Source organism: Chrysemys picta, chromosome 13 (genome assembly GCF_011386835.1).
Source record: "Chrysemys picta bellii isolate R12L10 chromosome 13, ASM1138683v2, whole genome shotgun sequence".
Classification (NCBI taxonomy): Eukaryota; Metazoa; Chordata; order Testudines; family Emydidae; genus Chrysemys; species Chrysemys picta.
The window spans coordinates 29,968,527-29,984,425 of NC_088803.1; the positions used below are offsets into that span (position 1 = coordinate 29,968,527).

Below are 15,899 nucleotides of genomic sequence, written 5' to 3' on the forward strand. Positions count from 1 at the left end.
TAAGGCCCAGATCCTCAAATGTATTTAGGCTCCTAACTTCCACTGATTTCAATGGCTGTTAGGAGCCTAAATATGTTTCAGAATCTGGACCAATGTGTAGGTAAATGTAGACAAAGAAACAGGAGAAAGGGTGAGAAACAATTACTGTTTAATTAAATCCTATTAACCTCTTGATATTCCATCCAGTCCTTAAACTTTGCCCAAACAGGCTCTTCCCAAACTTTTTCACAATGTGGAACATATGTTAATAGACTGTCTTGTGGACCCAACCCTTTACATTCACTGGTCTCTCAGATCATCTCCATGGCGACATTTCCTTACATGGAGCAGTCAGATTAGGGCAGTGTTTAATGGACGTTTAACACTTCAGGGCAGTAAGACTTGTCCTTTGTGAATAATGTTAACCCTGGAAGCCAGTGTCTGTTTTTGCTCCCCTCCCATATATTCTGTTACTCTTACCTGGAAACCCTGCAACATGTAACCAGCCGGCTCCCTGTGGATCACTAGCAAGTGCTCCATGAACCCCGGCTTGGGAACCTCTGGCCTTAATTAACTTACAGTTGACCCCAGATCTCATCCGCTTGGGCATATGGCACCTGGTTACATACACCTCACTCCACAGCCTGGCTAGGTTTGTGCCATGATCTGTGGTGCAGGCAAATACACCCATAAGTAAGAGAGCAAGGAGGGAGAGAAGTGGCATGGCATCTGGAAGTGGGATACTGCCTGAAACTGGAGCCCACGCTCATGAGAACTGAGGCACTTGCAAGGAGGCGCCGTGCAGTCTGGGGTGGGCAGAGGGAGAGTGTCACCGCTCTACACTGACTGAGGGGCAGGACAATTGTCACGACACACAAACCGGCTTGATGTTCAAGGCGTTTTGCAGCACATTTGGGATGGAAAAATGTGCAAACGTGGCTTCCGAAAACAGCCCTTCCTTGGGGATTCAGTGGGGTGGATTGGGGAAGGGCGGCGGGGGGGCGGACAGATCACTGCAAACAAAATTGGGAGTTTGGAGGAGAAATTCTGCCAAACAAAAACTGCCTTTCCCACCCCAGCTTCACAGCCGAGACGAATTGTCATGGAGCTGCCAGCCGGGCTCAGGCGCACTGAGCTGACAGCTCCAGTGAGTGACAAAGAGCGGGGTGCCATGGTGACAACGTCCTCAGCACGACTCTTCGCCCAGAGAATCTCGCGCACACACAAAAGGCTTTTTGGCTGAGGGGCCTCTTCCAAGCCCCCATTCTCCTCAAGCTGCTCCTTTCCCCACGGGTGGGGGAGGGGTTATATAATCCCAAGCTTTCTCAGGGTGAAGGGCTGAGTTCTGCTGGGGATGGCCCAGCTCCTTGCCAGTCGAGTACAGCAAGATTTCCTCACTACTCTCCTCTTTGAGAGACAGGCACAGACTTTCAGGACTCGCTCAGACCTGCGTTTCCACTCGTAGCTTTTTGTGCAGGGCACACTTGATGCTGGACTTTGTGCTCACACTGGGGTCTGGATTCTGCTCACAGCTGTGGTGGTGTAAATCTAGAGCAACTCCAGTAAGAAGAATGGGGTTACTCCTGGTTTATGTTGGTGTAACTGAGAGCAGGGTCTGGCCTTTCAAGTTCTGGCATAGAGGAAAGTCTTTCTCTAGAGGAGAGACAGACAGACAGGAGAGGAAAGGAAAATGGAAGTGGCTGGGTCTTTGTGCTCACTGCTTCTCCCTCCCGTGCACCTCCATCTGAGGAGGCCTCCGTCATGGGGGGAAAATTTAGCTTAATTCTCATTTGTCTTGACAGCACCTGCAGTCACGTGTGGACCTGGTTTTATGCCTTACATTAAACCCTGTGAGATGCAGCCCTGAAACATGGGGTTACAGTTAGGATTGCTGGAGTGGGAGGACGGGAATCCATAAAACAAACTTATCCAGCCCTTCCAGGAACACAACGGCTGATCAGAATCAACCCATACATAAGCCTCGCCCACCCAGGAGCAGAACTGAACCAAGAAAAACCAAACTGCCCCTTGGGAACAGACTCACTACCCCTGGAATCTGGGACTCCTGGAACGGAGAGTTCCGCTTCGGCAGGGTCCAAGTCTGGGCCTCTAGCTGCTCCTGTCCTGGGTCTGCTACAACTGCTCCTGAGAAATAAAAATCTATGTGCTGAGGCTGGTAGGATCCTAGCAGATGGGGAAGGTCTGTTTGATCATCAAGGTAATGCCTTTGCAAAACCAGGGGATTGTCTGACTACACCCATGCCACAGTCTGACCAGGATGGCCGCGCCTATGTTCCTAGGCTGCCATGCCAGTGACCATGGTTGTGTGAGCAGCAGCTCTGCCTTGACAAGCTTGTTTACAGGAGGTCTGTCCTGTCATGGGATTCTGGCTCCACAGGTAGTCTGGTTCCCTGGACTGCCCAGGCAGGGAGTGTGTGTACTGCTTGAATTACTTGCTGTTACAATAAGTCCTTGAGAGCTCTGATTTATTTATGACTCTGATTGCACTACTCTCTGCAGAGATGAGCAAACTGGCTTTTAAAGTGAAGAGAAATCAGAGAGTCCATTGGTAACTTCCCCCACTCGACTCAGACACTTCCTATTCAAGGCAGGCATTAGCGAGATAGGATCTGTACTTTGGACATGCTTTCTGATTTCCAGCAATGGAATCATTATTGATGTGTCTGAGCTAGTATCAAAAGCCAAACAGGAAGATGGGCCCAAAGGAGAACCCTGCCCGGGACCCAGCTACTCCTTTCTGAGCTCTGCAGAGGCTCGGATCCAGACCTGACCCACACAACTTTGGATCTGAGTGTAATCCTAGCAGCTCCAGGACCTCACTATAGTTTGCCCAGGAAAACAAAGCACATGTCGATTCAATTGTTTCCTGCCTATGAGGCAGGTGTAGATCCTGGAAATGCAGAATGACCCCTGGTGGAGGGATTGTTACATAGACAGGGCTCTGTCCCGCTTTTAAAATATGTAACTTGTTCTCCTTCTGAATCCTTATTGATACTCAGACAGTGACTCATCAGATGGAAAGCAACAGGAAGGCACTGAAGCAAGAGAGAGAAGCAGCCCAGCGGGCGACAGAGGACAGAGCAAGGGAGAGAAAAACACATGTATACACGGGACAGACTCACAAAGAGTAATTCCCAGTCAGCCTTATTACCCTGGGAGATGCATGCACTCTGCTCCTGCTGAATGAACTGGGAGGTACTTGCATGAATCTCCCAGTATGATCGGACTTTGTTAACTTTAGCATTTCATAGCAGGCACATTTGGTTTTCTTAGATGCCCGTAAATGCAAAGTACAATCATGGCAGTGCCATAGAAGAGAGGCCCCAAGGTGGAGAGACAGAGATGGAAATTGGGCACAGCTCAGAGGAGGGCTGCACAGTTGTGACTCCCTGATACTGGTGGCCCAGTTCTCTTGGCCCCAGTGTACAGCAGAGCAGCACGGGGGCTGCTTTACACAATGCCAGCAGGCCCATGGCCCTGAAGGGACTCTACGCAGTTGAGAAGAGGCAGAATGCAATTGCAGTGAGCTCAGGTCCCTTCCCACATGACCCCTGCAGAAGGGGGTGGCATAGGAGCTGGTAGTACTAACTGGCTCCACAGTAGCTGAGGAGATCCAGTTGCTTTCCAGCTCCTTTGTACCACTAGGGCAGTGTAATGAGGCCAGCTCACAAGAGAGAATCTGGCCCAGAGGGTCAGAGAGAAAGACCCATCTATCCAGAGCAGAAAGGGACACACGCAGACAGAGAGGAATATGCATGCTGAGAGCAGAGGTAGAATTACATGAGGTAATTGCAGAAACCACAAACATGCCCATAAAGGGTGTGCGCAGCACCTTGGACCAGCCACCTCCCAAATAGTGCAGAATGGTGCAGGCACAAGCAGCCCAGTGCTCACGGCTGTTAGAAGGTGAAAGGGAAGACAGCTTGTACCACCATCTAGGAGACCAGTTCAAGGGACACAGCAGCAACATGGAACATAACGAGCTGGAACCAGGCCAGCCTGTGACCAGCAGCAGGGAGTGGTGAATAGCAGGCTCGGAATCCATCCCTGCTGGTAACTGCATTGGTCAGGAGGCAGCATGGCCTAGTGGTAGCAGTCAGGAAGAGATTGAGAGCAGCTCAACTGCACAGTGAGCTGCATCAAAGTGACATGTAAGTGCAACTTATGTGTACTGCAACTGTGAGCCTGGCAAAACAGCCATAAAGGCTACTCTATCTCCAGGCGTGTCCGCCTTGGAGACCTCCCGGAGGCTCCATAAGAATGGCCACATTCACAATGTTTCATCTAGCCCAGCATCCCATCTCTGACAGTAGCCAGTGCCAGGTGCTTCAGAGGGAATGAACAGCACAGGGCAATTTATCCGTGATCCATCCCCTGTCATCCAGGCCTAGCTTCTCACAGTTAGAGGCTTAGGGACATCTAGAGCATGGTGTTGTGTCCCTGATTGTCCTGGCTAATAGCCATTGATGGACCCACCCATCCTCTATGAACTTATCTCGTTCCTTTTTGAACCCAGTTATACTTTTGACCTTCACAACATCCCCTGGCAATGAGTTCCACAGGTTGACTGTGCGTTGTGTGAAGAAGTACTTTCTTGTGTTTGTTTTAAACCTGCTGTCTATTCATTTCATTGGGTGACCTCTAAGTCTAGTGCTATGTGAAGGGGTAAATAACACTTCCTTATTCACTTTCTCCACACCAGTCATGATTTTATAGACCTCTATCATATCCCCCCTTAGTCATCTCTTTTCTAAGCAGAACAGTCCCAGTCTTTTTTAATTTCTCATCATATAGAAGGCCCTGGGATGTTATATCTACTGCCTGGGCCTCTGATCCCCCTGTGGCTTCCACTGTCCAGGGGCACTAGGCTCCCATAGTTATAGCATCTAACGTAAAGTGTCCCCAGCTACTTCATTTCCATCCTGTCTGCAATGCACACACTGCTGGGGCAAACATGCAGTGCTGGCCTGGATGCTGTGGCCACAACCACTTTTCCATGCGTGTGCCCCTTCTGTGGGCAGCTACCATGCATATTGCACTGATACTGTCTGTGCCCGGGGGTGCAATGCAGCGTCCCCTGTTGTCTGCAACTTGTTACCATTTGCAGAGGATTCTGTGTAAGATACACATTTTTCCCATGTACCAGCCAGGATGCTGGGGTCCCAGAAACACCCACACATACAGAGAGCACCAAGGAGGAAACATTCCCAAATAGAGGTCCTGGCCACGCTAAGGCTGAAACCGTGATAGCAAAGTGCATTTCGAACTTGGTTTCACTGACCCGGGGGGACAGAGTTTTTTTTGTTGATGGCTGAAAACGCCATTTTAACTATGGAACAGAACAATGCTATTGACTTCCTGGGGAAAGGGAGTGTCTAGAGCACAGTTATTGCTAGCCTAGTTTCCACCATAGTAGGAAAAGGGCACGAGAGAAAAAATATACATAAAAATACACATAGATCCCATTCTCCTACACACACAGCATGGAACATACAGATCTCTCTGTGTCCCTTATACACACACAGCATGGAACATAAATTGCTCTCTCTCTCTCTCACACACACACAAAACCTAATCCCTTTCTGCTGGTATGCCAGAGAAAGCTATTTCTGGAACGTGAAATCTAGGTCAACAAGAAGAAGAAAATCTGAAGGGAAAAATAATTTCTCCCTTTGAAGGCTGGCCTGGGTCAGCTCTGGTTGATATATGAGTAGTAATGGGGCTGCTATGGTCTCTGCTCCTAAGGTTCAGTCTTTCACCTACAGCCTCTGAACTGTGCTCTCTGATGAGTTTGCTCAGTACAGCTGCTTTTCAGTTTTGATTCCTCAAATGCAAGGGATGAGGGGACCCCATTATATACCCAGACAGGCCAGGAAGGGAAGATCCCTTAATTCTGCCTCCTGTCACCTCATGGATGCTTAGCAGGCCCCTACATAGCCCAGTGCTTCTGGAGCAGGGTCCCAAGCACAGACTGATGGGATCACATCTTCATGTGGACCTGGGATGACCAGCAGTAGGTCCAGGAAGGAACTTTCACATGAAGAAAGCTACATTTCTGGAGCTTTATGAGAGCTTGCTCAGAGCCCCCAGCGTCATGACACACGCATGAGGGTGGCCTGGCCCATTCAGAAGCGTGTTGCTATAACAATCTCTGGAACAATTACCCTAGACTGCTACAGATCCATTGCTAACCAGTTAGGTGCTGGAAAGTCGACTGTGGGTAAAGTGGTGGCGGAGGTTTTAGAGGCATTCAGGCATGTGATTTACCCAGAGTTGACTGGTATAATCAATATCCTTGAAGTAACTGCTGGTTTTGAGAGAATGGGGTTTCCAAGCTGTGCCAGGCCCATTGTTGTCATGTGCCTATCACTTGCCCTTCTCAAGGAGCACATACACCACAAAGGGCACTACTCCGTTAGCACGCAGGCTCTGGTGGACCACAGAGGACAACTTACGGACACCAGGATGGGCTATACTGGAAAAGTTCATGATGCCAGGGTTTCCCGCCAGTCGGGAGTCTACCTTCATGGACCAAGCCAGGACATTATTCCCACCAAATGATGTTGCCATAAATAGAATTACCTCACTGTTATTCTAGGAGACCCCTCCTTTTGGCTAGGCTTTCAAGCTGTAACCCAGAAGGCCTGGCAAAAGCAGGTTTAATTACTCTCAGTAGGTGTATTTGCCATAGTCCGTCGGTGGCTTTTACTCCTGTGGCAGGACGGCTGAAGGCATGTGTGTTTCCTTTTTGTCACAGGGCTGGGAGTTCTGAGAGCGGGCAGGTGGGAAGTTCCCTTTGTCCATGGTCTTTGTGCTGTTTCAGGTGTTTGATGAGGAGATGGAGTTCATGGAGCTGGGATCTCACCTTGTCAGGTAACTGTCAAAGAAAAACTTCCTCCGCCCCCCCGGACAGAAACATTCGGCAGCCCTCTCTGAACATGGCTCTCTCTGCTGTTCAGCAGAGGAATATTGGGCATGCAGTTACCCAGCTTTGCTTCTAATGAGAGGGAACTAGGGCGGGGGATGAGAGGGAGCCCTTTGTTACAGCAAAGGCTCCAGAATGCCTGTCGCAATTAGCTGAATAGCTTTCACCAGGGCTTTGTTCGTCTCATGCTTTGCAAGGCACAGAGACTCTGTTTGAGGCTAGATCAAGGGCAGCTCATCCTCTGTCTTGCTGGCTGTGAAATGTGAGCTAATTGCCATGTAATGTGCAACTGACACATGCATTTGCAGGAGGAACGGGAGTGGTACGGCTGATCAAAGGTGTGATGGCTGCCAAACCTCACCCCCAACACACACACACACACACCCATGCACACACCTACCCAACAGGTGGAAAGCTGTGAGTACTCCAGGAAATCAGGAAGGAGGGAGGGCACGCGGGCTTTAATCAGCTGGGGCCTGAGTCTCAGTGATGCTGTTTAATTTTAAAGCTTGGCTCCCCCACATCACTTATATTCCCTGATCTCCCTCTTTCCCAAATCACCCCGAATCACAGAACCAAGGGCCTCGAGCCAGAGGTTTGAGTGCATGGGCGTCTTCATAGCCATCCCTGATACAGCTCTGCTGATGTACACAACACTTCACAGCACATCCACACAGACAGGAGGCCTGCTTCTCCTCCCACCTACACTGATGCAAAGCAGGACCATTCCTGGACTCATATCAGTGTCGCACTGGCCCAAGTGAGAGGAGATTTAGGCTCACTCAAACAGTCTAACTCAGCCCAGCAGTGTACACAGATGACAGGTAAGGCTGGCTCAGCATGGCGTAGACACTGTGCCTGACTCTGAATCCTACACACTAGTTTTAGGCACTGATTTAGATCGATACAACCAGGTTAAGAGGAACCTGTCCACAGCGGCGGCTCCAGGCAGCAGCACAGCAAGCGCGTGCCTGGGGCAGCAAGCCGCGGAGGGCGGCCTGCCGGTCGCTGTGAGGGCGGCAGTGTGGCTGCCTTCAGCGGCACGCCTATGGAAGGTCCTCCCGCAGGCAGGCCACCTCGACGTGACCAGCGGACCGTCCACAGGGGCGCCGCCAAAAGCCGCCTGACTGCCGTGCTTGGGGCAGCAAAAAACATAGAGTCGCCCCTGCCTGTGCAAGGCTCTAGGTGCCTCTGCCAGCAGACATAGAAACAAAGCCAATTAATCCAGGGGACCCAGTGCAAACCCTACCACTGGGAAGCACTGCTGTAATGCCCCACAGATGTCAGTGGAGTTAGTCCTGATATACCGCAGTGCTGAGACCAGCGTCAGGCTCGCTCTGGGGGAGGAGATGGGTGTTGACGGGTTTGAAGGAGGAGAGGCAGCAGGCTGGGCTCACAGGGAGCGGCAAGCTCCGGGCATACAGGGGGGGCATGAGAGAAGGTGGGAAGCTGAGAAGGCAATAACGAAAGGGGAGCAATCAGGAGAGCGGATGCAGAAACAAGCAGGGCTGGGGGAGGGGTGCAGGCAGGACTGGAGATGTGCAGGGCCTGGAAGGGGAGCATGCGGCGTGGGAAGCCAAGCAGCCCCATAACCTTCCTCTGTTTATCCCACCCTCCCTCTATCCCACCATCCCTGTTATCTCTTCCAGGGCCCTGTCTCGCCTTGATCAGTATTGCCTGTAATCTCTTCGGAGCAGGGACTGTGTCATTACTTGCTAGGGGAAGTGTTGCATGCAGCTGCGGAGCGATAGACAAGCGAAGAAGAAGAGAAGCAGGAAAGGGTCGATGCGCGTGTCTCCCTGGGCTAGTGGGCCTGGCAGCAGCCAGCCTCGCCCATCACCAATGTTACTAGGCTGCCCTTCAAGTTCCTCATTAGCAGAAGGGATTGTTGCTGCCTCTCTGTGTTACCATAGTTTGGCATATGTTAATGGAGGGGTCTGGCATTGCTGGCTGTTCTTAGTGTTACTGCAGGATCCCGGAGCTGGAATTACTGTATGCTCCTGCATGGTCCCAGCACTGCTGTAGGTTCCTGGCAATACTGCAATCTTCTGGGTGCTCCTGCATGCTACAGGACCCTGGCTGGCATGACTGCAGGCCTCGGGGATTACCACGTCCCAAGTGCCAGTGCTAGGCCCTCTGGTTACTTCAGGCTCCTGATCCTGCTGTATATGGTCAGGTGCTGTTAGTATCTAGGAATTTCATTCCCTACCCTGGGTTCTCAAAAGTCTTCCTTGCATGCCCAGAGCATGTGCTGTGGCCACCTCTCGGGAGGACCGGAACTAGCATCCCAGCACAGCCCACTCTCTCCTTTCTGCAAGGCCAAGCAGTGGCTGTTGCTATTTCCCACTGCCAAAGCGACAAGCCAAATCTAGAAACTGAAAAGCCACAAAATCCGGAGCTTCCGTCTGCAGACCACGCCGCTGTCTGCCATCCCAAACATCGTGACGCACCATGAACTTTGCAAGGCAATGGAGAATGACAACAGCAAGTGTGCTGGGGGGTGGGGGTGGGGGGGCAAAGGAACCATTCAGACCCAAACCGACTGTACTCTCCAGTTACCCAGGAACAGCTGAGAGACACAACTGAGATGCCATCGCGTCAAGGGATTTAAAGATATACACATACTTTTGGGTGTTCCGAAGGAAGTTGAGATAAAGGTACCAAACTAACCCCTACCACCCTCAACCCCCTTGCAAACTAAAACTTGACATTGTTGGTACACACACAGGTGTAGCTACAGCCTATCTCTGTGGCCACGCCGCCTTGAGGAGTGCTTGTCATAAGCTAAAAGCGTCAAGATCAGTTACAATCGGAATGGGAGACCTCCTAGCTATACCTAGCAGCTGGTGGTCTGTCATGCAATAAGCATCCTTCCCACAGAGTCAGTACTGAATGAATCATCATTCCCCAGCGCGGTGCTGGCGGGACTGACTGACAGGCAGGCTGCCTTTTGGATGAAATGTAAAACTGATGCCCTGGTCACTTCCACCTCACCTTGGTAGGGCGCCCATCACCCCAGAATCGAAGAGCACTCGTAATCATTAAACATGCCATTACACTTTTTGCAAGACTGCGCTTCCTGCTGATCTGGCCCAATTCCAACTTGGCTCATAGCATTCCACCTACCTAAATTCCCACTGTGTTTTCAACTGCCTAGAATGTTCCTCACTTCTTGCCCTGCATTATTGGTTTCAGTATTCTTCACTTCCTGTCCTAAATTGTCCCAAAGAGTTGCTGTGCAGTGTTAACAGCTGCTGGGTCTCACCTCAGAGGTGGCTGCCTTTCAGTGATAAGTGAGGCCATTCCTGTATGTAAAATATACCAAGCCCTTTGGGAGGAAAATTGCCATCCAAGTGCAGCACAGTCTGAGCATCACAGTCACCTCCTGTGGACTGCCCGACAACAGAACCATTATTATTACAATCTTCCTGGAATACCTGAGCATTGCCTTTTGCTAATCACATCCCAGATCAGAAGTACGTCAGGTCTCTCACTTATGCCAGGGTAATGGAGCTACTCCTGATTTACACCAAATATACTCATAGAGACGGGTCTGTCTGGAACCAATAATGCTGCATCCAAGAGCAGTAAAGATGAGCAGGGGAATCTGGATCTGAACGTATTATTTGCTAAGTGACGATGAGGAGCCAAATTCACAGGGCATTGGGAGTCTGAAGTTTGGGTTGCTTCATTGTTACCTTGAAGTTTGGAGTTAGATCTGGCTCCCATCTGACCCCAAATTCAGGGATGTTTGGATCTGGGGCTTTGGTTCCAGCCCATCACTACTGGATAATATATAAAATAACACTGAGTATGTAGGATGTCTATAGGCAAAGTACACCACAGACATGAAGGAACTGGTGCCTGTTCAGCCAGTAGATAAATTCCCTGCTGTCTGGTGGTTAAAGTGACTTTGAAAGAGGACTAACAAGCCTCAAAGGTACATAAGGCCCTAACTTCCATTGATCTGGGCCTAAGCTATCACCAGCCACACCCACCTCTCTTCCTCTAATCTTTCACCTGCTTCTCTGCCTCTTCACTCTGCCAGCTCCCCACAGCCTGAGATATGCAAAATGTTCACAACAAACTGGGAAGTTTGCCTGCATTTAGTCTACTAGACTCATAGAATTCAAGGCCAGAAGGGACCAATATGATCATCTAGTTCTAGTCTGACCTTCAGCACATTGCAGGCCACAGAACCTCACCCACCCACTCCCGCAATAGATCCCTGACTTCTGTCTGAGTCACTGAAATCCTCAAATAATGATTTAAAGACTTCATATTACAGAGACTCTGCCAGTTACATTAGTTTGGGTTGTGTTGCAAACCCTGCCCAGGCCTGCCAACTTCAAGGCCCTGAGCCCAGCAAACGCGGACTGGTTCATGTCTCTGCATAGGAATTCAAGGCTGCACTCGGAGGTTCCAGGGCTTGTTTGGCTTGAAATTCAGAGTGAGACTCAGAGGGTGCAAAGGCAGGTGATTCAAAACCTGCTGTTCCCACGATCTCCCTGTGAAGTGGAACCAATGAGTTTTGCAGGGCTCTCTAATGGCCTTTGTAAAAGAAGGTCAATGAATCTCAGGCCAGGGCATCGTGGGTAAGTGTCCACACTACAAAAGCCATCCTCATCTCCAATTAGTGCCAATAGGCCCCCTTGTCAGGAATGCCCTGGCTTGAATGGACCATGGAAGCTGAGCTCCCCGCCATCACTAAAGATGGTCCCTCAGGGATCATAGCTGGGGCCCATTGGTGGAGTAACATGAGGGACGCTTTCATTGCTGCTGCCCGATCTGTTGATGGATGAATACGGGGCCTGTCTGCAGGGCTGTCACTCTTTCACCTTTCACTAGCACCATATTCACAGGAAACACTTTAACAGAGCCCCAAGTGTGACTCACACAGAGCTCCTATGGGGAGACCCCACAGGGGTTACCATGCTAGTAACAAATGCCACCTCTGTTCCTTTATCGCCCAGGAAATGGGGGTCAAACCTTCTAACCTCCACCCCCTCCATTATCCACATGCTTCTGCATCTTGTTTAAATGCCAGTTTCTTGTAGCCATGAGACCAGCTGAGATCTCATCCCCTTGGGAAAACAGACGCCCAGGGCAAAATCACTCTCACACTCTTAGTTCTCAAGGTGAATGCTCTGAGCAAGGCTTCACCCTCTGTCTGCTGCACCAAGCTGGCTCCATGAATGACAGTCGGGCACACGGGAGAGAGGAGGAGGAGGGAGATAAGGATGATGAAGGATTTAACTGGCTAGCTAGTGTATCCCAACTTGATCCATATACCAAGACATATTAGGGAATGGACCCCTCTCTCTGGTTTCAGAGTCCGATGGTATGCAAAATGGGGGTCATCCATGAAGCTCAGGTACAAGCGTCCCCAGTTATCAGCAGCGCTTGGAACATCTCTAACTTCAGCTCCTGTATCAATGGGCTCCACAACCTCTGTCAATGGCAGGCAATTTCCCTGCGGTCCCTGGCTTAGTACAGCTGCTACTGGCTCAGCCAGAGCCTCACATGGAACAGCTGCTTCCTATGGCCCCAGTTCAATTCCCAGCTGGTGTACAGCGCATGAGGCAAACTCAGCAAGTCTGGCTGTCACGGCAAAGGCTCTGTTAGGTGGGTAAGGCCACATCGCTGTCTGGACACCTGTTGATGTAGACAGCTCAGCTGCACCAAACAAGAACATCTGGGCTAGCACACCCAGCAGCATTAAAGTAACTGACCCCAGACCCGAAAGGTCCGTATCCATTTTAACGCAGCCCCAAATAGCTAACTTTGTGCTGCCCAAAGGGGCAACGTTCCAGTAGAGTGTCAGCCGCCAGGGTCTCTAATTTCAGACAATAGCTATTCTTGGCCCTGCAGCTCCGGTCTCATTCAGAGCCTGCTTCCCCAATCCCAACTCCCAGTGCCAAGGCTTCCCTGCCACCCCAGACCCCTCCACCCCGGGGCACTTACTGCTGTTGCTGGGGAGCGTCCTGCTGCCGCTGATGCTGCTGGCGGGAGGCGGCGAGATGGATCGGATGGAGGCCGTGTCTTCTTCCTGGGAGCAGCCTGCCTGGATGGCTCGGAGGTAGCTGTGGCTCCGGGAGCGGAAGTAGCTGGGCAGAGGCAGGTCTAGCACCTCCACAGCAGCTGATTCGGCTTCACTGTAGGCTGATTCACACACTGTCTCGTACTGGTCGCTCAGCTCTGCCTCCCTTGTCTGCAGGGGAAGAGAGGCAGGGTCAGCTGCCTTCCTATTCAGAACCCGCTCCCTCCCCTCTACCACCTGTAACAACCCTGTCTTGCCGCGTGCATAGCTCTATCAGGGCAGTTTTTATCAAGGTGTGGTGTTTATACATGGATTTAATTTTATCTGTAGCAAGGCAGCATGGGGGAGTGGTCAGAGCCAGCGGGGGGACAGGTTCTAAGCCAAAATCTTCCATTCACTGGGATTTTTGGCCTGACACAAGTCACCTATTTGCCTATCTTGCTGGGGTGTTGTGAGACTTAACTCACTGGCCTCTGCAAAGTGATTTGAGATCCTCAGTGGAAGGTCCCAGGGACGTTCCACGCATTACAAATTATTGTACAGCACCCTGAGTGGCTCAGCAGGGGCATGAAAGGGGTGGGTTACAATTAAATTCCTTGATCAGTGCTCAAAAACCTGCCGAGGTCCCTACCAATGTGCCCTGGGGCGGGGGGGGGGGGGGAGGGAGTCCCACATCCAGTGATCAGTTTGATCCTGCACCCCTGAGTACCCCTGTAGTGAAGAACTCAGCCCAGTCGGGCCATCAATGGCTAAATGAACAGCTGTGAATAGTCAGGTAGAAGGTGGGGACCTGGAGACCAGGCAGTGCAACCTCTCTGAAGGCTGCTCCATTGTCTGCTTCCCATTTCATCACCCTGGCTCTATGCCACCTGCCCCTGCTTCCTGTATGCCCTGGGCCCATCCCAGGCCAGCATTATCTTGCCCTACAAGCAGAGAATCATGTCAGATTTTAACTAAGGCGGGGTTCAGATGAAATAAGAGCTGGACTGAAATTAATAAACATACCAATAAATACAGATAAATGATTAGTCAACAAGGTGTTCTGGTCTAACTGCAAGAATAACAGTTCTCTCTCTCTTAGCCCCACCCCTGTAATTTACCTCCACGCCCAACTGTCTACTCTTTCTCACCCTTTTTCCAATGTCTCCTGGGAGTTAGTCAAAGTGCCCCCTTCCCTGATCTCCAGGGGTCTGATCAACCCTCACTGGAGCCCCACTGACCTCAGTGGGTACTGGATCAGAAAGGTTGCGTGGGAGATGAGGCTCTGGGGTGTTCTCACACCTACACTCAGGCACACCCATTCCCTCTCTCACACATACACTCGTCTCGTCTTTCACATGCACAGACATACATTCCAAAGTACACATGCAATCTCATGGATGCTGCTTGGCTCCCATCTTAGCTCCAAAGCAAGCTGGGCTGGGAAGATCCATGCTAGAGTTTTGAATGCTGGTCATTTTGGCTCTGCCAAATCCAGGACACTGGGATCAGGCAAGCACCAGGCAATCCATATCCCCAAGTTTTTATCGTGTCAAACGACTGGCTAAAGGGTTGTGACCAAGAAACACAAAGAGACTTTCTCTGAAGATGCATTAGTGGCTTCAGTGTAGCAAAGAATTCACTCCCTGTCCTGACACCAGAGGCTTCTCTAGGACATTTATTGTGTCTCTCCCCCACAACATTTCTCTCCCCCTCCCTACAGGCCACTCCCTGATACAGTTTCTTATGACTTGCTGCACCCTCAGACACACGGCCTTTATTAAACGGGTCCAGGGGGAGACATCCATAGAAGGCAACAGAAAAAACATCCACAGGGGGCGACAGGAAAATGTCAGAGGGACGGTACCTGCTCTCCGTGTGTAAATATCTGTGGGATAAATGAGGACTGTCCAAATATCTGGAAGAAAGAGTTGGAGAAGGTTAAAGCACAAGACCCGGGGCCTTGTTAAACACAGTCATTCCACAGGAACTGCAGACAGTGGGGGACAAACAGATGTTCCCCCCCAGAACTGCAGCTGCTACCCTCTCTGCTGCCACCTTTCTGGAGATCCCTTGAAGTGTCAGAATAGCAGAAACTGCCTCCTCCTTGCTGGCCGCTAAGATGGCTGCACAAATACAACAAGACAAAGCTCCACAGGACTCTTTCAGGCCACAGAGAAGCTGCTGGACACATTTAGTCTATCATAATACACAGGTGCAAATGCTGAAGGCTTAACAACTACCAGTGACTGTAACGAATGGGACAAAATCCCAGCAGACAACCTGCACCAACAGGCCAGCATCCACAGGAACTCTCTGAGCACAGGAGTAGAGTCAGGACCTTTCCCACAGCTGATTGCAACACATGCATGAAGGCTCATCTTCTGGCACCAGCTCAGCCAACGCTTCATATTCTCCTTTCATCCCAAAGCTCTGCCAGATGCAAATCAGCAATCAGATGAGGAGACACTCCATTCTTACCAAGCTGCGCCTGCCCTGAGCATTCGCAGCCCATCTCCTGCCTTTGCTCTGGCATCAGCTCGGTTCCACTGGTGCTAGCAAGAGAGGGAGCGCTGGTGTAGACAGGGAGAGGGTATTTTAATCAGGTCATCACCTAATCCTGCTCAGAACAAGGCTAGACAACAGCCTGAGCCTGGTCTATGCCCATACTACCACCATTGAACCAGTTTTACCACCGCATGGCCTTGCCTGCACTAACCCCCCATATTTCAACAACGGAGCCATGACACAACCGATCCTAGTCAAAGACAAACAGTATTTGCTTCACCTTAAAAAGACAACACACTGCCTGCTGGAGTGAATGCTGCAAAGACACAAAATGCTGGTTTCTCTATTCTAGTCTATTCGTATGTTGTGCCCATTACCACGGGATCTGAGACCCTACCCAGAATATTGTCTCCAGCAGATACCTTACTACAAGACATGGATCCAAGA

General features: G+C 50.7%; 1 protein-coding gene across 19 annotated transcripts in view; it reads right to left on the minus strand.

Moving 5' to 3' along the window:
- Window positions 1-15,899, minus strand: part of DLGAP4 (DLG associated protein 4) — a 332,309-nt gene that overhangs the window by 65,535 nt on the left and 250,875 nt on the right. For 10 of the 19 annotated variants that reach the window (XM_065565749.1, XM_065565751.1, XM_005295365.5 and 7 more), the window contains 2 exons: window positions 14,812-14,862; window positions 12,890-13,136 (listed from right to left, as the gene is read on the minus strand). In XM_065565749.1, coding sequence (XP_065421821.1) covers window positions 12,890-13,136; window positions 14,812-14,862 — 298 coding nt within the window. The remainder of the gene's footprint in view (window positions 1-12,889; window positions 13,137-14,811; window positions 14,863-15,899) is intronic. The other 9 variants (XM_065565757.1, XM_065565754.1, XM_065565759.1 and 6 more) reach the window with 1 other exon arrangement.